Source organism: Camelina sativa, chromosome 19, assembly GCF_000633955.1.
Source record: "Camelina sativa cultivar DH55 chromosome 19, Cs, whole genome shotgun sequence".
Lineage (NCBI taxonomy): Eukaryota > Viridiplantae > Streptophyta > Magnoliopsida > Brassicales > Brassicaceae > Camelina > Camelina sativa.
This window is the reverse complement of record NC_025703.1, coordinates 11069950-11094451: the sequence shown is the minus strand read 5'-3', so window position 1 is coordinate 11094451 and position 24502 is coordinate 11069950. Positions and strand designations below refer to the sequence as shown.

At 36.8% G+C, this 24502-nt stretch overlaps 6 protein-coding genes and 1 pseudogene across 8 annotated transcripts in view; 2 read left to right on the top strand and 5 right to left on the bottom strand.

The window, feature by feature from the left end:
• LOC104765988 (probable thionin-2.4) lies at nt 847–2131 on the top strand. Its single transcript, XM_010489784.2, has 3 exons — nt 847–1143; nt 1631–1708; nt 1807–2131. The coding sequence occupies exons 1-3, from the start codon at nt 918–920 to the stop codon at nt 1902–1904; spliced, it is 402 nt and encodes a 133-aa protein (XP_010488086.1). The 5' UTR covers nt 847–917; the 3' UTR covers nt 1905–2131.
• LOC104765987 lies at nt 11513–13272 on the bottom strand. Its single transcript, XM_019241521.1, has one exon. The coding sequence runs from the start codon at nt 13218–13220 to the stop codon at nt 11694–11696; it is 1527 nt and encodes a 508-aa protein (XP_019097066.1). The 5' UTR covers nt 13221–13272; the 3' UTR covers nt 11513–11693.
• LOC104765986 (nifU-like protein 4, mitochondrial) lies at nt 13335–15477 on the bottom strand. The gene is made up of 6 exons (XM_010489782.1): nt 15135–15477; nt 14745–14906; nt 14464–14639; nt 13979–14082; nt 13765–13876; nt 13335–13628 (listed from the first exon to the last, which is right to left on the bottom strand). Exons 1-6 carry the CDS (start codon nt 15349–15351, stop codon nt 13554–13556), a joined length of 846 nt encoding a protein of 281 aa, XP_010488084.1. The 5' UTR covers nt 15352–15477; the 3' UTR covers nt 13335–13553.
• On the bottom strand, nt 15665–17879 carry LOC104765985 (annotated as a pseudogene).
• On the bottom strand, nt 15665–20382 carry LOC104765984. The gene is made up of 11 exons (XM_010489781.2): nt 19993–20382; nt 19810–19907; nt 19515–19725; nt 19334–19431; nt 19171–19236; nt 18943–19020; nt 18733–18801; nt 18531–18637; nt 17778–18388; nt 16608–17508; nt 15665–16520 (listed from the first exon to the last, which is right to left on the bottom strand). Exons 1-9 carry the CDS (start codon nt 20292–20294, stop codon nt 18302–18304), a joined length of 1116 nt encoding a protein of 371 aa, XP_010488083.1. The 5' UTR covers nt 20295–20382; the 3' UTR covers nt 15665–16520; nt 16608–17508; nt 17778–18301.
• Nucleotides 21845–24132, top strand: LOC104765982 (translocation protein SEC62). 2 transcript variants are annotated; one of them, XM_010489776.2, is made up of 5 exons: nt 21845–22020; nt 22422–22736; nt 22944–23148; nt 23400–23628; nt 23792–24132. In XM_010489776.2, exons 1-5 carry the CDS (start codon nt 21922–21924, stop codon nt 24012–24014), a joined length of 1071 nt encoding a protein of 356 aa, XP_010488078.1. In that variant the 5' UTR covers nt 21845–21921; the 3' UTR covers nt 24015–24132. The 2 variants fall into 2 exon arrangements, with proteins under 2 accessions (XP_010488078.1, XP_010488079.1); XM_010489777.2 differs by having other exon boundaries at nt 21865–22020; nt 22425–22736.
• Nucleotides 24212–24502, bottom strand: part of LOC104765983 (nuclear transcription factor Y subunit A-9) — a 9226-nt gene continuing 8935 nt past the window's right edge. The window contains exon 7 of one of the 2 annotated variants that reach the window (XM_010489778.2): nt 24212–24371. Coding sequence is in view for 1 of the 2 variants with exons in the window: in XM_010489779.2 (XP_010488081.1) it covers nt 24419–24492 (74 nt within the window). In the remaining variant the exon portion in view is untranslated. Of the gene's footprint in view, nt 24493–24502 lie in introns of both variants that reach the window. The other variant, XM_010489779.2, reaches the window with a different exon arrangement.

Here is a 24502-nt window from a genome sequence, read left to right as displayed (position 1 = left end):
TTTTTTTTTTTTTTTTTTTTTTTTTTTTTTTTTTTTTTTTTTTTTTTTTTTTCTGTTGACAGCATATTCATCTTTTAAAGACATTTACGCAAGAGTTTATGTCATCCAAGTAGAAACTAAATCTTAACAGTAAGCTTCAAATTTTCCTAAATCCACTACTGACCTTAGCCGGAGTTAGCACTTGTAGCTAGTGAATTTACATAACATAAACAANAAAATTTTTTTTTTTTTTTTTTTTTTCTGTTGACAGCATAATTCATCTTTTAAAGACATATTTACGCAAGAGTTTCTGTCATCCAAGTAGAAACTAAATCTTAACAGTAAGCTTCAAATTTTTTTAAAAACGTGATAGACATATTTCTCATAATATATTCCATTGCAACTAAAATAGTTATACACGCCATTGCAACTAAAATAGTTAAAAATAAAATTAAAAAAACTACAATCCTAATTACTAACACTTTAGAGCACTTTTTCCACTTCTAAACTCTCGTAGTCATACTCCAAATTGTTGGATAATATGATAAAAACGTACATGATAATTATACGGTAATTAGCACGAACATACCAAATATAACCAGCAAAACTAATAGGGAATTATGAATTGTAAAAAGAATATTAATCATCTAAATTCAAATATTAAGTTACACAAAATATCGAGAGGTTTTTCTTCTTATATATTTAACCCCAAAAAATTAAAAATTAAAAATTAAAATCCCAGAGGTGAAGGTAGCCATTGAGATAGGTTGGTCCACCCAGCCTGTACAGTCTATACAGCTTGTAATAAACGAACTTTGTGGTTGGAAAATCTAGACTAACTAGTATTTAAGCGAGCCCTTGTTTCATCACCATTTCATCAATACACGCTTCTAACTCCCCACACACATTTTGTTATTAAACAACTTATCAATTGAAAGATGGAAGGCAAAACTTTGATTGTAAGTGTGCTCGTAGTGAGTCTATTCATGGCACAAATTCAAGTTGACGCAAAGAGCTGCTGTCCGTCCACCACTGCTAGAAATATCTATAATACTTGCCGCTTACCTGGAACTCCTAGGTATGTATGTGCAGACCTTAGTGGCTGCAAAATCGTTGATGGGACATGCCCTAACGGATATACGAACGACATTTTCGAAAACACAGGTAAAATGATTTATATTTTTCATTATTACGAATATTATTAGCTCCGAGCCGTGCCAATAATAATGAAGGCCAAATACGAATTTATAAACAATGTATTAGATCGTTTGAACCCTAAATTGGATAACAAAACTAGGGTTTACGATGACCATGAGTATAAGAGTTAGCAAATTATACAACACCCAAAACATTAACTGAAGAGTAAAATGAGAAGTAAGTCATTCTCATTTTTAACTTCAAAACTGAAATTTAATTTGTGTGAATAGTTTTTATTTAATTATACATTAGAATTAATGTACTTATATATAAAATCACGTTTATATAAATTACATGGTCTAAACTTACAATAATATGACTTTATCAAGAAAAAAATACTTACAAGAATATATTTTTTTAATTGGCCCTTTAACGTTTTTATGGAAAGTGCATATCTCTGTATTTGTTACAAGACGGGATCATGGTTTTATTTTTGATATGTTTTTGTCTCAAGGTCATGCTGTCAATAAATACTGCAAGTTGGGGTGTGTATCCTCCGTGTGTGGTGTTTTAAACACTCTCCAGAAATCCGGTAAAGCAAACTTCTCAAACTCATTATCATTTTTATGAAAAAAAAAAAATAATAAACGATTAGACAATAATTTGTTCAAATTTTATTTGGATGATTAGATGTAAATGAAATCTTCAATGGAGCGGTTGAAAAATGTGTCAACGCATGTTCTACAATTTGCACCAAGAACTCGATGAAGGCAGGTGAAACTGCCTAGACATACATATCCATCCATATACAAAAATACCACGTACATCTCGAGATGAAGTGGGTGGTCATCTTTTACAATGTTGTTTTTAAGGTTTTTAATAATTGTCGTGTATTTGACAAAAATGTTAAGTGTCTCGTGCTTGTTTGTGATGTGTTTGCCTAGAAGGTTGTCGATCCCTACATGGTATATGCCTTGTACTCTATCTTTTAAATAATGAATAATGTGTTTGTATCCATCTTCTCTCAACCATTTTCATTTGATTTATATATGGATCTCAAATTATGAGAATATATGCAACTTAATCAACTTATACAATGTTAAGGTATTCTCACTATATATAGATATATTGCCTAGCCAACTAGCCTTGCATGTTTCTACGTACGTGTCTATGGACTCTAAATTATATATGCTATCTAAGATAAGAATTAATCAAATCAGAACTTGAAAATATTAGTTTTCACTCTAACACAAACTTATAAAACTTCATGAAAATGTTTTAATATATATTATTTTTAGCAATTAGATTTCACAACATTTAAGTCTTTTGCTTTATTTTAAAATAGAAGTAATTATTTACAAATATAATTAATTATGAATTGGACCAGAATCATACAATAAAAACTTCTGTGAGCTTGGTTTGTCCATGTTCATGTTCGACAACATCCCAAAGCCCTTTTTCAGTTAGAGTATTTTTCACGATTGGAGCCCATATTTCGTAGTTCAGGTCATCGGAAACAATTTCTTGTAGAGTCGATATTTTCTTCGCCGCCGCCATAGCCGGGAGAGATTGTTAGGGTTTCTTGAGTTTTCTTGTCGGTATAATATTCTCCGGAGAAGAGGACGAAAGGTTTTGTCCCTTTTTCTCCAACACTTTCTATTTATGGTTAAGCCGAACCGGAAACCCTAAGCCGAAAGTGAACCGGAAATTAAATATGGTTAAGTCTGTTTCAGTTTAATTGGTACCAACGCAACCTCACTTACATTTATCTCTTTAGAATTCAGCCTCAAACAAAATTATACAAAAGTTTGTGTCAAAATCTAACAATTTCTTGTATAGTGTTATTGTTAAATCGCTATAATACTCAGGATAATTATTCCTTGAAAAAACTCAAATAATCAAAAAAAATTATTCATATTGGTCAACAAAAGTTACATAATAAATCAATCCTGATCTCTCAGTAGATTCTGTAGAGTGTGTGTGACTGATTCAAAAAGCCCAAAAGGCAAAATACACAAGGGTTGAAGCAAAACGTGTACTGATTAGGATTTATTCATCTGTACACTAGCAGAGCTGAGAGGGTATGCTTGAGGAGATATCTTACTCTACTCCCATCTCTCCATACATTAATTAGAGAAGAAGTCGAAAAAATAAGAGCTATACGGTTTTAGATCTTAGACAGGAAATCAAACAACTCTCTTTTTATGAGAAAATAAGTTCTTACAAGGTTTTTCCTTAACTCTATTTTCTAATCCAATTAAGCTCTTAGCCTCCTTTGAATCTCTAAACTAATCTTTCATAAAGTTTATGATTCAATGCTCGGATCTCTGATCTTTCTCAAGATCCAGCATCTCCTATTTATGCTAATTGGACTTAGCCATACAATAATAGGCTAATTCCTAATTCTAATCACAATTAGAATTGTTAATTTCCTTTTTCTTTACACTTTAGGAAATTAACAATCTTTGTAAAACTTCCTTTAATCTTCATAACAAGAAAGTCTTTGCTCTTCTAGAACCTTCTCCTTGCTTCACGAGTCTTCGCTTGACCGCCTTAATAGATTTCCTTCTCGAACTTAATCCTGCTAATCCATCTCTTGAACTACTATTATTTCTAATACATCAACTATGTCAATAGATGCATCTTCACAAGTGACCGTAACAACTTCTTGATTCTCCAATGGATACTTAACAGTACACCACAACTTTAACACAATACAGATAGGATCCATACGCAACAAACTGTTGAGAGGATCTCTGTTTACACTAGATACGTAATGCATCATCATGTTTACGATTCCCAGATTCATAAGTAACAGTCTAACAAATGATCTTGGACAACCGCGGAAAAGAAAGCTGATTATTCAAACACAAACACTCCCCCATAAACTGATCCTTCCGCAAGTCGTCACTCCCCCATAAACTGATCCTTCTCCCCCTGCTTGAAGAACAAACCGGTTAAAAACAACTAGATCATTCTTGACATAGGATGATTCTGCGTCAAACGATGAAACACTCCTGAAAGAGTTTGTAGCACACGAGCTGTATCAATCAATGCTCCATAAACAGTCCCTGGATCATTGTGATCAATCAAATGCATACGAATACTGCCAAGCTCAACTTCAATATAATTCTGACCAGGAGCTACAGAGGATACCGGTGGAACATAAAAACTGGGACACTCAGGAAACTTAGTAGCATAAGCCTTTCCAGTGCGAATATCTTTCTGATAAGCTACAGGCTTGACAAAAACTTCAGACTCAGTTGTCTCTAAAGTTCTGATGCATAAGAACCTTTTAAATGGTCCTTGGGAACACTAACCACCGAGAATCATTCTTCTTAACTTTAGTCAACTCAAATACCTGATCATACACCAATCTCCCAAAATCAAATCGAATCCCTTTGAAGATTTTGTAGACAAGTCTAGCCCGCTGTTCAGACACATGATTCCTATGAGACGATGGTATCCAATTATATCCTGAGATGCTGAATAAAGCTCCAAACGCAGCTGGTAAATCCTTTGGATTCATATCTTCCCACGATATATTATCTTCCCCACTCAAAGTTTCAGCAATTGTACCAAGACTAAGTAGATCAACAGCTGCATCAACTTCTTTTTCTGCTTCAGTCAAAGGAGGCTGTCGAAAAGCTCTGTTAATAGCAGCTGGAGAAAAATCATAAGAATACCCACGAACACTTACGGCAATTCCATCAGTTGGTGCTTTGACTGGAAGACTAACATAAAACTTAGCAATTACTTCTTTAACATAGCAAGACAAATCTTCAACACAATCTGGCATACCCATTCTCTTTATCAAATCAAGATAGCCCCATTCATCCTTACACTTAAGATCCACAAAACATTCCTCCGTAATTCCATGAGAGATGAAAATGTTGTACCTTGTTTGAGATGCTGAATTAACCTTTGATTTAGATCTTGTACTTGATTCCCCTGTTTTTCTTGCTTTCTTCGGTGATGCATGCTTCGACTTCTTGTTAATTCTTCTTTTCTTAGCCATCCGATCAATCTGCTCTTGAACCGTAACTTCTGCAGGATCTATGTCGTCATCTGAAAATACCACCGCCGATTCCTTTCCTTTTCGTGATTTTTGAACATGATCTGTCGCAAAATCAACCGCCGTTTCATCAACCTCTGCATCCTCCGGTTTACTAAAGTCATCGTCACAAGCAGTCCCAAATGACTCCTCATCCATGTTTGTGACCTTCTCGGCTGAGGATGAATCCTCCGAGTACGGAACCAATCCCGGTGCATGCTCAGCTTCCTCGATTTCTTCATCTATCAAGTGTGGGTGATTTTTATCACCATCAGACCGATTCTCATTTCTTCTTCTTCCATAAATCAACCCACTTCGTGTTGCTTGAACCATTGTTTCGATTCACAATCTCGTCTCTTCGACAAGCAAAATTTAGGTTTTTTTTTTCTTCTCTCGCCTCTTCCTCTTCGTCGACAACCGCCAAGACCTCCTATTATAAACCAATAACCCCTTTTTTATTAAAAAGACAATCCAGCCCAAACCCATAACTTATTTGATCCAAACTCAAAAAAACACCAAATAAACAACTTCAACACTTCTCGAACCAGTCCCTGTTCCACATTGATTCATTCAAACCTTACAAACACCAATTAGATTTCTCAACATCACAAATCTCTGAAAATTTAGTGCTTTAGTAAACAAATCAGCTAATTGCATCTCAGTGGATAGATGATCAATCTGGACTTGCTTATTTTCCACAAGCTCTCTAATAAAATGATGCCTTACATCAATATGCTTTGTTCGAGAATGATGCACGTGCTTTTTTGAGAGATCAATAGCACTTTTATTGTCACACAAAACTTGAAGAATTCCTGAGTCCATACCATAATCTGCAGACATCTGCTTCATCCACAGTAATTGAGTACAACAACTTCCCATAGCAATATATTCTGACTCAGTTGTTGATAAAGATGCCTAATTCTGTTTCTTACTTAACCAAGAGATTAAGTTATTTCCCAAAAAGAAACAACCACCACTTGTACTTTTTCGATCATCCAGACTCCATGCATAATCTGCATCACAATATCCCACTAAACTTGAATTCGACCCTTTTGACATCCAAAGGCTGAGATCAAGTGTTCCCTTTACATACTTAATAATCCTTTTCACAACTTCTAGATGAGATTGCTTGGGTTTTGCTTGATATCTTGCACAAACTCCTACACTGTAGCATAAATCAGGTCTGCTAGCTGTCAAATATAACAAACTTCCAATCATTCCTCTATATAAAGTCACATCAACATCTTGTCTTTTCTCATCCCTTGTTAACTTTTTTGACGTACTCATTGGAATGACTGCTTCTTTGCATTTTTCTAACTTAAACTTTGTCAGTAGCTTCCTTGCATAGGTACTTTGTGATACAAATATCCCTTTATCTGTTTGAGTAATCTGCAATCCTAGAAAATACTTCAATTCTCCAACAAGACTCATCTCAAACTCTTGAGACATCTTCTCCACAAAATTATTCACCAAATCTTGCGATGTGCTCCCAAAAATAATATCATCCACATAGATTTGTACCACCATGATATTTTGTTCTATAGTTAATACAAACAAGGTCTTGTCTACATTTCCTCGTTCATAACCTTGTTGCAATAGAAAGTTAGTCAACCTTTCATACCATGCCCTTGGAGCTTGTTTCAAACCATACGAAGCTTTCTTTAGACTATACACATAATCTGGGTTTCTTGGATCTTCAAATCCTTTAGGCTGTTCCACATATACTTCCTCCTGTAGAATTCCATTTAAGAATGCACTTTTAACATCCATTTGAAACACCTTAAAGTTCATGATACATGTCATTCCTAAGAAGAACCTTATTGATTCAAGTCTTGCTACTGGAGCAAATGTTTCCTCAAAATCAATTTCCTCAATCTGTGTATATCCTTGCGCCACCAATCTTGCCTTGTTTCGAACCACAGTTCCATTCTCATCAGTTTTGTTCTTGAAAATCCATTTTGTCCCTATCACATTTACGTTGTTAGGTTGAGGAACTTGATCTCATACCTCGTTTTGCTCAAACTGCTCTAACTCCTCTTCCATTGCTATAATCCATGAGTTATCATCAAGAGCCTCATTATGATTTTTAGGCTCAAAGAATGAAATAAAGCACTTTAAATGAACTTTTTCCCAGCTTGCAAAGTTGCTCTCCATTATCTTAAAATCAATCTTAACACCTCTGGTTTTCATACCTTCGCTGAGATTCCTTATAACATCCGATGCAGAATGATTTTTATGAACTTGCAACAAGGGTTCTTGGCTTTTTATCAACTTTTCTTCAGACTTAGTGTTAGCTTCCACTTCTTCTAATTCACTTGTACCCAGTTTCTCTGAATCACTGTCAGATTCACACCCAGTCCATTGATTCACCGATAAATCATCAAAGACCACATTAACCGATTCCACTATGGTGCCCAACCTTTTGTTGTAAATTCTGAAGGTTGTACTACTTTCTGAATACCCAAGAAATATTCCTTCATCGCTTTTGGAATCAAATTTCCCAAGATAGTCCTTGTCATTCAGGATGTAACACTTGTATCCAAACACATGAAAGTAACTTAGATTTGAAATTTTTTCTTTCCACAACTCATACGGTGTCTTGGTTGAGTTCTTTCTCACATATACTCGGTTTATGATGTAACATGCTGTGTTTAATGCTTCAGCCTAGAATTTTTGTGCAACATGGTTTCCATGAATCATCGCTCGAGCCATTTCTTGCAAGGTTCTATTCTTCCTCTCAACTACTCCGTTTTGCTGAGGTTTCCTTGGAGCAGAGAATTGATGTGATATGCCATGATTTTCACAAAACACTTTCATTGTTTCATTTTGAAACTCACCGCCATGGTCACTACGTATCTTCTTAATTCCTCCTTTCTCATTTATGAGTTGCAAAGCCCAAATTCTAAAACTCTCCATGGTGCCTGACTTTTCACGAATGAAGCGAACCCATGTATATCTTAAAAAATCATCAACTAATACAAATGCATATTTCTTCCCAGCTAAACTCTCCGTTTGCAAGGCCCCATTAAATATACATGAACTAAATCCAGAACATTTTTGGATTGCACATCAGGAACCTTCTTGTGTTGAATCTTCACCTGCTTACCTTGATTACATGGTCCACATATCATCCGATCAACTCCTTTTATATGAGGAACTCCTCAAACTATCTCATTATTAACCAGTGTTGTCAAATTTCTGATATTCATATGTCCAAGCCTTTGATGCCACAAATTAAGATCATCTCTTGCCGAAAAACACACATATGAATTGCCATTTCACAAATAATAATTGTTTCCAGACCGTTTCCCTTTTAGGACAACAACATTCTCCTCATTAGTAGCTTTGCAGTCAATTTTAGTAAATGATACCGTTAATCCTTCATCACACAATTGACTTACACTTATTAAGTTTGCTTTCAAGCCTTGGACTAGATATACATTCATTAACTTAGGCAGTGTAGTGTCATCGGTTTTTCCCTTTCCTTGGATATCTCCATGCCCTCCATCACCAAACGTAACTTTACCACCTCTGATTCTTCTGAAGTCTTGTAGATAATTTTGTGTGCTTGTCATATGACGAGAGCAGCCACTATCGAAATACCAAGGACTATCATTGTCTGGTTCTTCTGTAATTAAAGCCATGTTGCATCTGAGGTTTACACCTGAAGTAAACTTTGCAACTTCCCTTGATGCAGTTTGGTATAGATCAGACTTTCTTATCCAAATTTGTTTACGAAATCCATTCCAGAAAAACTTTCCTTGATGCCTGAGTCTCTAAACCTTTTCCCAGTACTTATAACAGAAAACCTTTATGTGCCCATATTTCCCACAGTAAAAGCATCCAATTGTTCTCCTTTGTTGATTGTTTTCTGTATCTATTGCTGGAGTATTCAATCCTCCTGACACAAATTTGGTTTGTCCTGTATTACCAGTTGTGCGACCGTCAAATCCCAAACCTCTATGAGTCTTTTTTGTTCTTCCATAGCTCAAGATCTCATCAAAATGCTTAGTTCCAGCAAACATGTGAATCTTCTTATGTTGAACATCAAGCTCTGTTTGCAGCTTTGCAGATTTTCCTTTTTCTGCATCTAAATCATTCTGTAGTTCTTCACACCGTTTAGCCAAATTAAGTTTCTCTTTAATCATTGACACACTTTCTTGACTAAGTTTCCTCTCAGATTCTAACTCATCCTGCAGAGCTTTAACCAAATTATCAAGACGATCCTTCTCCATTACCAATGCTTGATTCTCTTTTCCAAGTCTAATGAGTGCACTTCGAACCTCATTATAGCTTTCTATTAATTCTTCATCAGGTTCTCCCTCAGAGTCTGGGATTTCTTCCCCATCTATAAACTCTGTAATACCAAGATAAGCCACAAAATTCAGAATTTCTTCTTCATTGTCTTCCTCTGTGTCTTCATCCATACTTATCAAAGATTTCTCCTTTCGACTTACACATTCTTCCTAAGTGTGTCCTAGACCTTTGCACACAGAGCATTTGTTTTCTCGTCTCTTGACTGTAGGACATTCCCTAATAAAGTGTCCATAACCTTGAATTAGTTCGAATTGCTTTCTTCCTACGCTGCAGTGAATAGCTGTGAGAGCCCGCGAGTTGTACTTTGACTTCTTCAGCTCGTCTTCAGTCCAATCTTCCTCAGGCTTAGCTATCTTTGAACCCTTTTCATCTTTGATTGTTGTCTCTTCCCACTTTTCAAGAACGGTTTTCCAGGCAAGTCGATCTATCCCACCAATTATAGACTTCATCCTTGATTTCCAAAAACCATAGTTTCCATCGTCCATAATGACTTTGTTGTTATTGAGAAGATCACCGTAACTCTCCGTCTTTTCCACAGGATTTCACCCGTACTAAATCATTATAAGTGTAAGCTCTGATACCAATTGAAAACGTAAGAGCTATACGGTTTTAGATCTTAGACAGGAAATCAAACAACTCTCTTTTTATTAAAAAATAAGTTCTTACAAGGTTTTTCCTTAACTCTATTTTCTAATCCAATTAAGCTCTTAGCCTCCTTTGAATCTCTAAACTAATCTTTCTCAAAGCTTAAGATTCAATGCTAGGATCTCTCAATCTATGAAGTGCTGATCTTTCTCAAGACCCAGCATCCTCTATTTATACTAATTGGACTTAGCCATACAATAGGCTAATTCCCAATTCTAATAACACTAAGAATTGTTAATTTCCTTTTTCTTTACACTTTAGGAAATTAACAATTTTTGTAAAACTTCCTTTAATCTTCATAACAAGAAAGTCTTTACTCTTTTAGAACCTTCTCCTTGCTTCACGAGTCTTCGCTTGACCGCCTTAATAGATTTCCTTTTTGAACTTAATCCTGCTGATCCATCTCTTGAACTACTATTATTTCTACTACATCAACTATGTCAATAGATGCATCTTCACAAGTGACAGTAACAACTTCTTGATTCTCCAATGGATATCTAACAGTACACCACAACTTTAACACAATACAGATAGGATCCATACGCAACAAACTGTTGAGAGGATCTTTGTTTACACCGGATACGTAATGCATCAGCATGTTTGCGATTCCCAGATTCATAAGTAACAGTCTAACAGATGATCTTGGACAACCGCTACAAGCTCCTTGCATCCTTAGCTCTGTATATATGTTCTGTCTAGATTGGTGAAATAACATACGTTGTCATATGGTTTGTGGTAGTAGTGTTTATCATCCACATATCTTCATCAAATGTTACATGACCAATATTAATTGCTAACATTTTGTACTCAGGTAGTTTCTTCTCTAACTTGGCTTGTACGTTAGCTTCTTTAGCAAATCCCAAATATCTTTGGCAGAAGTGGTCTCTAGTGTCTTGTCTGAAAACCGAATTTGGAAGAGAAGATTGCATTATCTGGAGTGCTTTCGTGTCTTTTACCACACAATCTCTATATATTTCATAGTTAAGCTCATCTGATACAACGTCTTGTAAAGTCGCAGGATTCACCACCGCCATAGCCGGCTACGCTTAAGGATCTCTTTAAAACTTTTCTTAAGCCCTAAATTATACGGTTTTAATAATCACTATTTCCTGACTCCTGTGGCGTGCTAAATTAATATGATACACTACTTAATTGGGATGAGTTATTATTTATTCTAAAGGGGAATCCAATTTGGTTAAGTATGGTTCAGTTTAGCTCGGTTAATCCGGTTTAAGTCATTATAAACCGGTGCACGCTACACCACATGCAAAAACTATACAAGTTTTTCTCCAATGCTGGTTAACAAGAATGGTTTGGTTTTAACTTGTGATTATTAGAACTAAGCACGCCAAGATGATGATTTACCACAAAGACTTAACATAAGCAGTACTACATGTATATATGTTCATATCCGCAAAACAGTCACAGCATACAGTAAGTAATCCAAAAATGTTTCCTCAAAACTAAGATTGATGCCAGATATATTGGTCCAAACTGTAACAGTACTGAATCAAACCGAACCAAATTCCCATAATAGACTGACTGATGCTTACTAGTAAGTCTAGCAAGTAGATGTGAGATTACCTTCAACCACCTGCAAACGCAGAAAATAGCCTCTCTCTTCCCACAAGCATCGACCAAATAATCCCCCAGTTTTCTGTTCCATTATAATGCATTTGTCAGTGGTCATTGCGACTATGTAGCCAGCGTCTGTCAGCTGAGAAACACTCAACACGTTTCTGTCGATCTTGGGAACAAAAAGCACATCCTTGATAGTCTTCTTCAACCCTTCCTTGGTCATGATCCTGACATCTCCCATTCCTTCAGCAGTGACAGATTCCCCGGTGATGAATTCGATCTGAGCTCTGTGTCTTCTGTCTAAAGTGGTGAAATACTTGATATGTGGAGTCATATGGTTAGTGGTAGTGTCGTATATCATCCACATATCCTTCTCAAAGGTCACAGGACCAACAACATCATCCCTGCTTTGATTCTTTCTTCTTCTGTTGTTCCTGCTGCTACAGTCTTTGAAAACATGCCCTTTCCTTCCACATCGAATACACTCTCCTCTTTCATGCCTAGATTTCATCACCCTTGTAGTAGCACTATCTTTTTTCCGTTGTGATGATGCTGAGCTGATGATACCTTCTCCTTCCTTCATCTCTAACTTGGCTTCTTTTAGAAAACACCTAAGATCACTAAGTGAATAGCCAACTTCTTTCACATGTGATGATGATCCAACCACAAACCCGTTCATAATCCCACTGATGGTCTTCTCTGGTACTGATTCAAACACATCAAGAAGCTCACGAGTAGTTTCAAAAGTCAGATTCTTCACACTCATGACTTGTTCCATCACCAGAGCTGTACCATCATATGAATCTGACATGGAGGTCATCCATCTGATAAAACCTTCACAATCGCGTGACTGTGCTCGATACTCGTTTTTTTTCAGAACTTCATACAAGGTCAATTTCACTGTATATGCTTCAGTAAAATCAAGAAGCGCACGAAATCTGTTAAAAGTAAGCTTCTTCACACCCATGATGATGAGTTCATTCGTTGTAAGATCATATGAATCTGACAAGGAGAGTACCATATTCGTAATAGCCAAATGACGATTCGATTCTAAACGAGGATCCATGAACGGTGATGATGATGAGGAGATGATGTTACGTTCGAGTTTCTTCGTCTTCGTCTTCTCTGACTTGGATTGTTCCTCGTTAGCTTCTTTTAACAAATCCCAAAGATGTTTGGCTGAAGTAGTACTGGTGGTCTCGAGTGTCTTTCTCAGCGAATCTGGGAGAGAAGATCGCAGAATCTGGAGCGCTTCTTTGTCTTTGGAAAGCTCTTCGAGTTGAATCGTCGCCGCCGCTAACTCTGGAATCTTCGATGGATCCGGTGGGATTCCATTTTCAACAACATCCCAAAGTCCTTTCTCTACTAGTATAGCTTTGACGGTTCGAGCCCACAGTTCATAGGTCAGGTCATCGGAAACAACGTCTTGTTGAGTTGGTGTCTTCGTCGCCGCCATTGCCGGCGAACGTTTAGGTTTTCTTGACTTTCTTCTCTGTGTATTCCTCCTCATCTTGGAGAAGATGAGAAGACTACCGCTCTTGCTCCTTTTTCTCCCAACACTTCCAAAAAGTCCCAACGTGAACGAGATATTATATACGGTTAAGTCTGGTTTAGTTTAATTGGATTGATCGGTTTACAATGATTTAATTAAGTCAAAAAAACACTCGTATTGTTTTTTACTCAGAAAATAAGTAAATAAAACTCAAGTAGATTTTTGAATTGTGAGGGTTGAAGCAAAAAAACATGCACTCACTGGGAATTATTCTTCTGTACACTAAAAGAGAGCAGAGTAGATCTCATAGTAGATAAGAAGAGAAGCTTGAAGGAGATATCTTTTATTCTACTACTCTCTTATCTCTCCAGACAACGTTCCCTCTTCTTCATCTTCCCCATCAAACTCTTGTTCTACACCTTTCACCTGAACACAACAACCCTTTCCATTAGAGAGAGAGACAGCAGCAAGTTCTTGATTCTCCAATGGTTAATTACTTAACATCACAACTTTTTTAACACAATACAGATATGTAACAAAGTGTTGGGAGGATCTCTGTTACCTCAGATATGTAATGCATCAGCATGTTTTCGATTCCCGATTTCAAAGTAACAGATGAGCTTGGACAACCGCTACAAGCTCCTTGCATCCTCAGCTTCACTATACCGCTTTCCCTGATCAAACCACCCCAACCAAAAGAATATTTATTACTCTCAAGAGATAAAGAGAAACAGGTTTCATTTGACCATTGCCGCAACTCGAGGGAGTGAACTTACGGATCAAACCCACAGTACTCAATGTCCCCACCATCATCCTGGACTGCTGGTCTGATGCGTGTTTCTAAGAGTTCCTTGATCATTGCTACAGTTTCAGAGTCATCCTTTATCACAAAAAAAAAGTTCCACCAGTGAGGGGATAAACAACAACAACACCACTTATTACACTATTGTCTTATCTACCAAATCTTGGTGAGGGTTGCAAAACATCAATCAATAATCAACAGAACACCATCTTTATGGGAAAATGGTATCGTTCATCCAAGTTGCCACACTCAGTTACTACTTCAAGATCTTAACTCATATTCAACAGCCCATAAATCAAATATCCCATGTCTATATAATAACATTTACAGCAAACTATCACTCTCAATTACTCAACAAATGTTCAAGATCATGTTCATTCAAGGCAAAAACCTAACACAAAACTAGAGAAATGAAAAGCTCTCAAGGGTGATATAGTGAAGGAGGGGTGTTTGGTTTACCTCGCTGATGGCAGTATCCTTGGCAGCAGCAGCTTGTGCATCCAGAAACAAAGGCTGGCCAGAAGAGTAGAAATCCATGACTGCCGCAAATATCTCAGGCTTGAGGATATCCCATGAGACATCATCTGACTTTGTTACAGTAACAAAATCAGACCCAAAGAAAACTCGAACCACACCTGCAAAATCAAAGAAAAGAACATCTCATAAATCACATATGAAAGACAAAGTCTTTCGATTGGTTAAACAAACAAAAACAGATCACACACGAGAGATAATACTACCATCAATGGAGTAAATAGCCTTGGCTAATGGCGAACCCAAAGCGGAACGAACATTAGGAAAATCCGCGCTTCCAACCTCCATGACTGGTTTGTCAGGATAAAACATCAGAGAAGAAGGATTCGGAGTTGATTGTGTTTGAATAAACATCGTTCTTCTCTGCCCTGCTCAAATCACACATATGACTTAAGCTAATTAGACCCTTAAAATCCACCATGCTTGTTTTCGAATTCATTCGTCTAAAAGACTCTTGAGAGATAACAAATTGCTCCAATTTCAAGCCTGAACCAATCTAATATATCTGAAAAACTCCAATCTTTCTTATCGTTTTTGTGATGGAGATGAAAACAGAACACGAAAAACAAACAAACAACGTAGAAGAACCATCATACCTCCGAGGAAGGCCCATTTCTGACGAAGTGAAGAAGAGGTAAGAAGAGAATTTGTCGCCCGAGAATCGAGTAAATTGGTCGCAGAGATGAAAAGCGAGCGACGAGATAGGAGAAGAGAGGAAGACGAAGAAGAAGACACAGTAGTTCCTCCAGAAACGATCTCGCGACATCCGAGTCGCGAAACAGAAGATGATACAAGCCTCGCCATCCCTTTCATATTTGCGTCGACGCCAAAATCAAAAAAACCAATAGCTCCGCCTAATTAGGGTTTCGTCCTAATCGCAAAACGGACCGGAAAAAAAAACAGAGAAAGCTGTTGTGACGTCGTTGGGACTTGGTTTGTTTTGTTTCGTCGGAATTATTCCTGATTTACCGTATTTACTAATACGCCGTTGTTTTGACTATTTTTATTTATTTACCGCCTTGAGCACAGTAATTGTAAAATTTTGACTTTTCAAACTAAAACAAATCAAGAAGCAAATATGAGGATACAGCAAGTAGAAGCACTAGCATCATTAAACTCGTGACTATGCAACAAGGTTCTTTCGCATTAGATAAACACATAGCAGGCTTTGGAACGACAGTTAAGATACAATAGTTGTGGAATACAAAGTTAATTTTTTCAGAATTTTCAAATAGCTAGAGAATCATGAAGGATGATGCTTTTAGCCTTCTTTGATCTGACTGTTAAGACTTTCAATACAACAAACATGAAGAAAGTAATCTTCTTACAGGTTCCTGAGTTGGGTGTCAGGAACTAGAAGTTTACAAAAAGGGCAGGGTTCGAGGAACTGGAGGGCGCTTAAGCGGATGTGCCATGGTAAGCGTCAGTCCTTCAAAAGCTTCTTCCATGTCGACCTTATCTCCTTTGTTTCCCCAGTCAAAGCATTGCACCATCACTCCAATCGCAGTTCCTATGAAAATAGAAGCTAGATTTGATCCAGGACAGCCTCTCCTTCCGCCGCCGAAAGGAATGTACTTCTGTGCGTCCTCTCTCTCGTCTTCTTGCCCTAATCTTGAAGAACCTAGAAACCTATCTGGCTTGAACTCATTAGGTTCTTCCCAGGAATCAGGATCTCTCATCCAAGCATAAGCATTGATAACAAGAAATGTGTTCTCCAGTATGTAGAATCCTTTGATCTCACACCTTTCTTGGAACTTCCTCGTCAGGAGAGGAAATGGAGGGTGCAATCTTTGTCCTTCCTTGACCACTGCTTGCAAATAAGGAAGGTTTGGTATATCTGTTTCTTGAATCAACCTTGATGTCCCTACAACAGAATCAATTTCTTCTCTCAGCCTCTCAAGAACGTCAGGGTTGTTAATGATCTCAGCCATAGTCCATTGTGTTGTTTGCACTGAGGTATCAGTGCCTCCCACGAAAAGCTCCTGCATTGAAAAGACCGGAACAATTATAACTAATTTTTGTATGGATCCTCCTCATATACGAAATCTGACACAATGAGGAACATTTACCACGAAAAACGACTTGATATGATTCCTAGTGATCTTATACTCTGCGTTTTCATCTGCATAAGCTGCCAACAACACATCCATCATATCCGTATCTTTATGCTCCTCGTCCAGTTTCTCTTTGTGTTCCACAAGAATCTTCTCTAGCAGCTCATCGAATTTGTTGGAAACATCCATTATATCCTTCTGAAACAGTGGGATCCCGAGCTTCTTAAGCGGTCTACGCAGTACAGATGCGAAGAAAATCTTCTTGGCCAAGGCATATGATTCACCCACCAAGCCTCTGACTCTCTCTGCCTCACCATTCTCCTCTGAGAAACTCCTTCCCATGCTCATCCTGCACAAGATGTTGTTCATGAGCATCGTCGCTTCCTTACCGACCTCAACATCCTCATTCTTCCTCGCCTTATCGAGAATTCTGTTGTAAAACCGTTGTAGCTCTTCAGCACGAACTCCTCGTGACCGCTCCAACACCTGAGGTCGGAGAAGCTTAGTGACGATGATCTACTTCACCGAACTTCCAGTAATCACCATAGGGAGCGTAGACAAAGCCAGAAGATCCAAACACGAGGGACTCATCTATCGCAGCAGCACCACGTGATGAGATGTTCACGTCGTGAGACCTGAAGATCTCGTCGGCCACTGAGGCTGACGAAACAAGGATGATGGGGATGTTAAGACCCGGAGGTGGAGGAGGGGTCCATACTTGGAGGCGATTTTCTGTAAAGACTTGTGGGATAGAGAAGAGAGGAGAAGGTGAAGATGACCGATTATAGGAAGAGACGGTGGGCTCGGAGGCAGATCACAGCCTCGTGAGTCCTTTGGTTTCTTGAAAAAGAGAGTGTAACAGACGATTGAGAAGAGGCAGAAGAGGATGAAGATGAAACAGTTCTGAAAGTCAACGCTGATAAAAGCTGCCATTATTGCTCCAAAGTGAAGATAATCAAGAATCCATTAATATAAACTATAAAGAATGGCCAATTCATGCTTTGTTTAATACTTTAAAAATTGCTTTCTCTTTGAGAAAACGTCAAGTAAACTCAAATCAGAAGTTGACATTGGTGATCAAATTGATAATATCAGAAATTAAATATTCAATGTTCGGATTCTCCCAAGCTGACAAAACAACAAAATAGAACGATTCAAAATTGACTCACAGTGTAAGCAATGTACCTCACAATAGTCTCTTGAATGCTTACTCGCAGAGATGCAAGATGTCCTTCCGTCTCCCTGTTCACAACCTGTTGACTACACATAAACATAATAAGCAATTTATACAAGGAAGATCTCAGGAAAAGGTCTATCTTCCCAAATACGTTGAGGAAGACATAATCTTGTTGTGTGTAACTCACAAGGCCCAAACACAAAGAATGTTTCAAGTTCTTACCATAATAACTCACAAGATATACAACATCAGAATTTTTTTAAGCAAATATTGTTCTTCGCACTATTTATCAAGTTCCTAAATGGCTAAAATAAAGCCAATTCTGATAAATTTGGCAGCTACAAAAGATGAGTGAATGTGCGAATCCTACAGCCAAAATGTGAGTAGAGGCTAAACGTCTATATCTTGAATAGCTGGGCACTCTACACCCTCTTAAAGCCTCGATCTAGTGTGAAACATGACACTACATGCCTTTTCTTTCTTGGCCTGAAGCATCTCCAATCCCCATGCTCGTATCACCTAAGACTGGTTTCTAGAACCTGGAACTCGGTTGACTTCTTGTTTGCCTGAATGGTTTGGTCTTGGCTACGTCTACTACTATCATCCACCCGTTAATAATCTGCACAGAGAAAACATCACCTGAACATCTGAGAATCAAACATGGTTTCCCCTGTCTCTCTCTCTCTATCACATTCATGTTCAGATCTTACTTCCAGTAGATATAAAATAAACACTCTAGGATCTCGAAAACATAGCTTTACCTTTCCATTCATCTCTTTCAGTGCAGCGCTTGCAGCTTCCTCTGTCGTGTACTCTAGAAAGGCATAGCCTTTTGATCTCTTTGATATCTTGTCCATAATTATTTTGACTGCAGATAAAAATTACAGGCTGTTATTATCTATCTTTTTCTCAATACTATCTTTGACCTTTAAATGGGAATATGGGATAGCAAATTATGACCACCTTCCACTAGTTCACCAAACCCTTCAAATGCTGCACGTAATGTCTTCTCAGATGTGTAGAAAGACAGTCCTGAACCCAAAATACATGATCTATCAGTAAATGTAATCTTCAGACCGAACTTCATTCGTAAATTAAGAATTTAAGATGCAGGCAATGAATTGGGAGAAGCATGAGTTTTATACCAAAAGCATGCATTAAGTGTTAGCATACCAGTTATAAACAATTTCTTCGTCTTAACAGGAGGAGACTCTGAATCATCTTGATCTCCTAAACCTTGTGTACTATCGCCTTTTGGAAAAGAAAAGAGAGTCAAAGTTATTACAATGTGAATTTTAACACACCTATTCTCATCAATTCAGCTAAAGGTGTGGTTTGCAAAGATTCTAAACAATTTTGTAGCACATTGTTTCAATCTGAAGATCAGTATCCAAGACATGCCTTCATAGTCTTTGTTTAGTGACTCGAAACTGTTATCAGGAACAACCGCAAGAACACCAGGTACACCTGCACCAATTAAACACCATCTCTTCATATATTAGTTTAACAGAGAAACAAGTCAACAAACATTGCTGTCTGATTCCCATTTGACAAACTCACAAACCAGCCAACTCCACAGCACTATTCTCATCGAGATCACAACAAAAACCGAAATCAGACTGCCAGGAAACATGATAAAGACACATCTGTGCATCCTTTTCACTGCAAATAAGAACACGCTATTAAAATCTGAAGGAGACAGACAATATCTTCCTCAAGGCAGAAGAATCAAACAAGAAACTCACTTCCACAAAACCTTGGATAGCAACTGAACACAATGATCAACCATCTGCGCTTTAGTAACAATACCAACTCCAGGCTTATCTATTCGTACCATCCAATGTTTCACTGTCCCATAATCAAACAAGGAAACAACTTTCTGATTCCCAATACCATAATTCTTCTTCTCTGAACTATAACCAGCTTCAGGTCTAACAGATACTACTCCAGGTAAACCTATAGTTTCCATAGAAACCCCAATTAAAACACCAACCATATAAAAATAAATCTGAAATTCTCAGTGATATAAATAATACTCACTCACGAGCAGGCGTGACGCATCTTCGTCGATATGACAACAAAATCCGAAATGGGTATCAAAGGAAGCATCGTATATACTCATCTGCGCATCTTTTTCGCTGCAAACAACACAATTAACAGTCGTAAGAAAGAAAAAAACTTGGAATCACAAAGCTCAAAAGGAAGAAAGAAAAAAGAACCTACTTGCCCAACACTTTGGCAAGAATCTCGACATAATAATCTACGATATCGGATTTGGAAGAACCCCATTGCGGAGGTTTATCCAATAACACCATCCAATATGTGTTTCGAGTAGGAGCAGTAGAAGAAGGAGGTGCGGAAATTGCAGAAGAGGAGGAGAAGACGAGGTGTGATGATGATGACAAAGTTTTCCGAAAAGTCCCGAACTTTAAGTTGGGACAAGAAGATGAAGGGAAGAATCTGATGTGTGAGGAAGAGTTGGAGATGGGGAGGAAGAAAGAAGTGGAAGCAATAAGAGCTTCCATGGCAAGTTGCTACGTTTCCTCTCTACTCTTTTCTCTGTTATTTATTCTTCGGTACTGTAGACAACCTTAAATCCGATAAAACCAGGAAGACTTAAGAAATTAGGGAGTGAGTAAGTAAAAAAGCTAAATAATGAGCCATCTAAAAATTAGTATTTATAGTTATACTATCTATCTTAACATTTTTTTAATACATTTTTTCTTCTATTATCTTTGTATCCAAACAAGTTTCAACTAAATTCTCTACAATCCTTACAATCAAACACAATGATTTTCTTATCTGATAATATTAATTTCCTAAAATCTATCTACCCAACTTAAAGCAATATGTTAGATTAAAATATAATTCTCCTTTCACTTTTATTTAATCTTATATTTAATTATTTAAATTACTATTTAAATACATAAAGTTAATAAAATTTTAGATTTTTTTCAGCATATGATGTAATTTGAATTTTTATGAACAGATATATATTTTAAAAATCTATCTTAACATTTTTGAAATATATTTTGTGCAATAATCTTTTTTGAAATGATTTTCCAAAAAACCATGGTCTTAAACACTATTAATCACCATAAATTTGATTTTAATCATATTTCATTGTATTTTTGACCATGGTTTAAGACAATGCACAAAACCATGGTCTTAAATTTTTTTTGATTTTAATCATAGTTCATTGTATCTTTGAAAGTACACATATTTATTGTTTTTTCAAAGTCAATCTATATAATTTTATTAATAAGTACTGTTAATTATTGTAAAAACACCAAAATAAAAAATATATATAAGTGCATTGATATTACAAAACAAAGAAATTTACTATGGGTAAATTTTGCAAATACAACATATTATATATAATATTCTAATATTTATATTAACTAAATAAAACCTGATTATATTAGTATACTAACTTATTTAAATGATTTATGAAAACAATAGGTCCGTGGTGTACCATGGGATAAATCCTAGTTGTTAATTACAAAAATTACATTATTTTCAAATCAAAAACTTGTAGAATAATTATAGTTGTGAAGATTTTATATAATTTGATTTAAAGTTTTTGGATTTTTTTTTGGTCAACGATACAATATTAGCTTAAAAACTAATGCGATTGAATATTGAGAAAACGTGATTATGAACGAATAAAACGCACAAAATTATTTGTTTTACCATTTTGAGTGCGAGGAATTAAGACTAATGAAAAAGAAAAAAACTCGTTATTCGCTCCAATCATATATCTCATCACCGATACATGTGAAAAATGAAATTTTATATTAAATATTAAATAGTAACAGATTTTATACAGTAAAACTCAATCTTCAAAGGTGAAACATTTGAAAATTTTCATATTAAATAGTAATAGATTTAAAAAAAATTGAAAGCTAATAGTCTACGTTATTTTACAAGCATCTTTGGTAATAAATCTTTATTAGACTATTTAACAGGAGATTAACACTCTGATAATCCAATGCCTAATACAAACCGGTTTTTGCAATCTGAATTCTACGGTTTACCAAAAAAACCAGATTTTTTTTTTGTTATAACAAAAACAAAATATTTTGGATCTGTAAACAAAAAAAAAATCGAAAAAAAAAACTCTCCGACTCGAAAGAAGAGGGAGAGAGAGAGATGAAGAAGTCGGTCGGAGCAGAGAAGAAGAGAGTGAAACGATCATCGGGATCTGCATCCACCTCCGTTAGAGATTCTGGTTCCGATGCTCAACCTAGGGTTCGTTCTCCTCTTTCTCATTTTTTTCTCTGATCCATTTTGTAAAATTGTGTTCTTCTTAGGTTACGTTTTCTTAAGTTTGATCTGTTTCAGTCTCTGATCGAGCGTGAAACCTCTGATTATATGAATTAATGGACTTTTTCATGATTATTTTTTGCTAAATTGTATGTGAATGCGCATAAATGTGTGTTCTCTTTTGGATTTTTTTGAGCACATTTTTACTGTTTTGTGGTTCTGTGAGTTGTGAATTATACCTGTGGAATGTTAAATTGATTCACTGATATGGCCAAAGTTTGTTTTTTTAAGGCCTTGGTAATGTGAAATGATGATTGCATTGAAGTTAATGTTTTGTCCATATGCTTAATTTTGTTTTGTTTTTACATTGTCATTTCCTTTACTAGAAGAAAGCTGTGAAGAAGGATACGTTTCAGTTGTTTGCTGAGAAAGTTAGAGACCACAAGGGATTAGAATCCAGATGGGCTGTTATGGAGCAAGCACGAGTTGAATACTTTAGAGGCAAAGATTTTGTGAGCTTTATGAAGAATAACCCTGATTTGAAAGAGATTCTTGAAGAAGATAAAGACCTCGATACAGACGATATTGCCAATGTTTTGTTGGGAAAGAACCTTTTGGTCCGCTGTGATCGTGTTACTAAAACTCTTCGTCCTGGGAAGAAAAAGCTCTCTACCTGGCCTGCTCATCTCGAGATTTTCCGTGTAAGTTGAAGTTACTTTCTTAGAGAAAAGCTTCTGTTGAACTTGTTGTCTTGTCATATCTTTTTAAACATCCTTTTCCACTTACTACACAAATTAATTCAACAGCATCATTCCTCTTTGGTTATTGTTTTTTTTTCTGGTTAAGATATGCATTCATTAGTGCAAGTATAACAGCGTTTTGATTTCATTATTTCCTTTGTAACGCAGGATGATCAATCTTTCTCTGAAAATGATGCCTTTTTTGCATGGACCTTCGAAAAACGACATCCACTATGGCAAACACTTTTGTCCTTCTTCTGGCCTGTATTGACTCTCGCAATTTGTTTGTTTCCTGTGTACCCACACCGTTGCAAACTAATTGTACTCTACTCATGCGCGGGCATTCTTTTGATGATTCTCTCTTTGCTTTTCGGTAAGCTCTTCACATTTAAACTGGTTGATGTGGGGTTTGGGAGTGTCTTTCACCCGTTATTGGCTCTACATCTGGTTTTCTTTTACCATTGAGCATTGTTAGAATAGCAAATTACCACTATGCAATGCTAGACAATGATTTACTAGATATGGATACCTAACTGATTCAGGTCACCAGTTAGGGGGTCATATACTTATGTAGTTTTAACTTGGTTTATACTAAGATTAGTCCGTCTGGATTTCCTATTGCAGTGAGAGCAGTTGTTTTCGGTGCTATGTGGATTCTTTTGGGAAAGCGTGTCTGGGTCTTCCCCAACATTCTAGCCGAAGAAGCCACATTGAAGGAACTGTTCCGTTTCTGGCCAAAGAAAGACGAGGAAGAACCACCCAAGTGGACATCTCGACTTTTCTACACAGCAGTGGCTATTGTTGCTGTCATGCTGCTTAGGCACCATGCCCCTGATGAAGCTGCTCGGGCCAGGTATACACTCCCTTCTTATATCCACCTCTATATATCGCTTTAAACCGCTTTAAAAAGAAATTTGTTCTCCTTCTTAGTAGAACCATATCTAATCGCTTCAGGTTCTGAGTTTTTGGATTTGGTTGCAGTAGAGGTTGAATTGTGATGAGTTTTGTTCATACAGGTACCAAAGAAGGATGTCTAACATCATTGATGATGTCCTAGAGTGGTCACCAAAGCTAGCACTTTCTGGTTTGATGGAGAATCAGCAACCTGTGAATATCACAGATGCGGCTAACAACTCCTCAGATGCAGCAGGTCCTGACCAGACTGAAGATGCTGACCTAGATGAAACTCAAGGTGAGGAGGAAGCTGATGGTTGGACTGACCCTGATCTAAAACCATAAAAACAAATATAGAAACGAAAGTTCATTGTAACAAATAAGTCAGCTTTAAGTGACCAAGACGAGGTGAGTTCTTATAAGAAAGTCTTGAAGATTTTGTGGTACATTTTACTCTTTCATTTTGGCACACTCTGGAATTTAGTTTTCAATCACATAGTTTTGTATTTAAAACTTCAAAACTCAGTCAAAAGCTCTATCAGTGGCTAAGAAATGTTTACTTAATACTTAAGAGAGAGTTGACAAAGAAAAGCGGCAACATTTGAAGTATTCCCAAACTGAAAAAAAATAAAGACACAAAGCTACAAAAAGTATTTGTACAAAATAAGAAAAAGAAAAAAACTCTTCAATGGCTGCTACCAAATAAGCCAACAAAGAGAAAGCCAAGAATGAATTGCCGCCTTGTGAGGTCATTTGATGGCTAGACGAGCTTGAGAAGGATGGTTCGAGGAAAGGCTGTTCCATTGCTGCCCTGAACACTCTCCTTCTTCCCT

Bases quoted from the DNA above. Each gene is read 5' to 3' on its own strand.
- LOC104765982 (XM_010489776.2), top strand. From the start codon at position 21,922: ATGAAGAAGTCGGTCGGAGCAGAGAAGAAGAGAGTGAAACGATCATCG. The intron at 22,737-22,943 runs GTAAGTTGAAGT...TTTGTAACGCAG, and splicing joins CTCATCTCGAGATTTTCCGT to GATGATCAATCTTTCTCTGA. The intron at 23,629-23,791 runs GTATACACTCCC...TTGTTCATACAG, and splicing joins GATGAAGCTGCTCGGGCCAG to GTACCAAAGAAGGATGTCTA.
- LOC104765984 (XM_010489781.2), bottom strand. From the start codon at position 20,294: ATGGAAGCTCTTATTGCTTCCACTTCTTTCTTCCTCCCCATCTCCAAC. The intron at 19,237-19,333 runs GTTTGTGAGTTT...TAATTGGTGCAG, and splicing joins TAGTGCTGTGGAGTTGGCTG to GTGTACCTGGTGTTCTTGCG. The intron at 18,802-18,942 runs GTATGCTAACAC...TTTTGGGTTCAG, and splicing joins GAAGAAATTGTTTATAACTG to GACTGTCTTTCTACACATCT.
- LOC104765988 (XM_010489784.2), top strand. From the start codon at position 918: ATGGAAGGCAAAACTTTGATTGTAAGTGTGCTCGTAGTGAGTCTATTC. The intron at 1,144-1,630 runs GTAAAATGATTT...TTTTGTCTCAAG, and splicing joins CGACATTTTCGAAAACACAG to GTCATGCTGTCAATAAATAC. The intron at 1,709-1,806 runs GTAAAGCAAACT...TTGGATGATTAG, and splicing joins AAACACTCTCCAGAAATCCG to ATGTAAATGAAATCTTCAAT.
- LOC104765987 (XM_019241521.1), bottom strand. From the start codon at position 13,220: ATGAGGAGGAATACACAGAGAAGAAAGTCAAGAAAACCTAAACGTTCG.
- LOC104765986 (XM_010489782.1), bottom strand. From the start codon at position 15,351: ATGAAAGGGATGGCGAGGCTTGTATCATCTTCTGTTTCGCGACTCGGA. The intron at 14,640-14,744 runs GTAGTATTATCT...TTGATTTTGCAG, and splicing joins GGCTATTTACTCCATTGATG to GTGTGGTTCGAGTTTTCTTT. The intron at 13,629-13,764 runs GTAACAGAGATC...TGTTGTGTTCAG, and splicing joins TGATGCATTACATATCTGAG to GTGAAAGGTGTAGAACAAGA.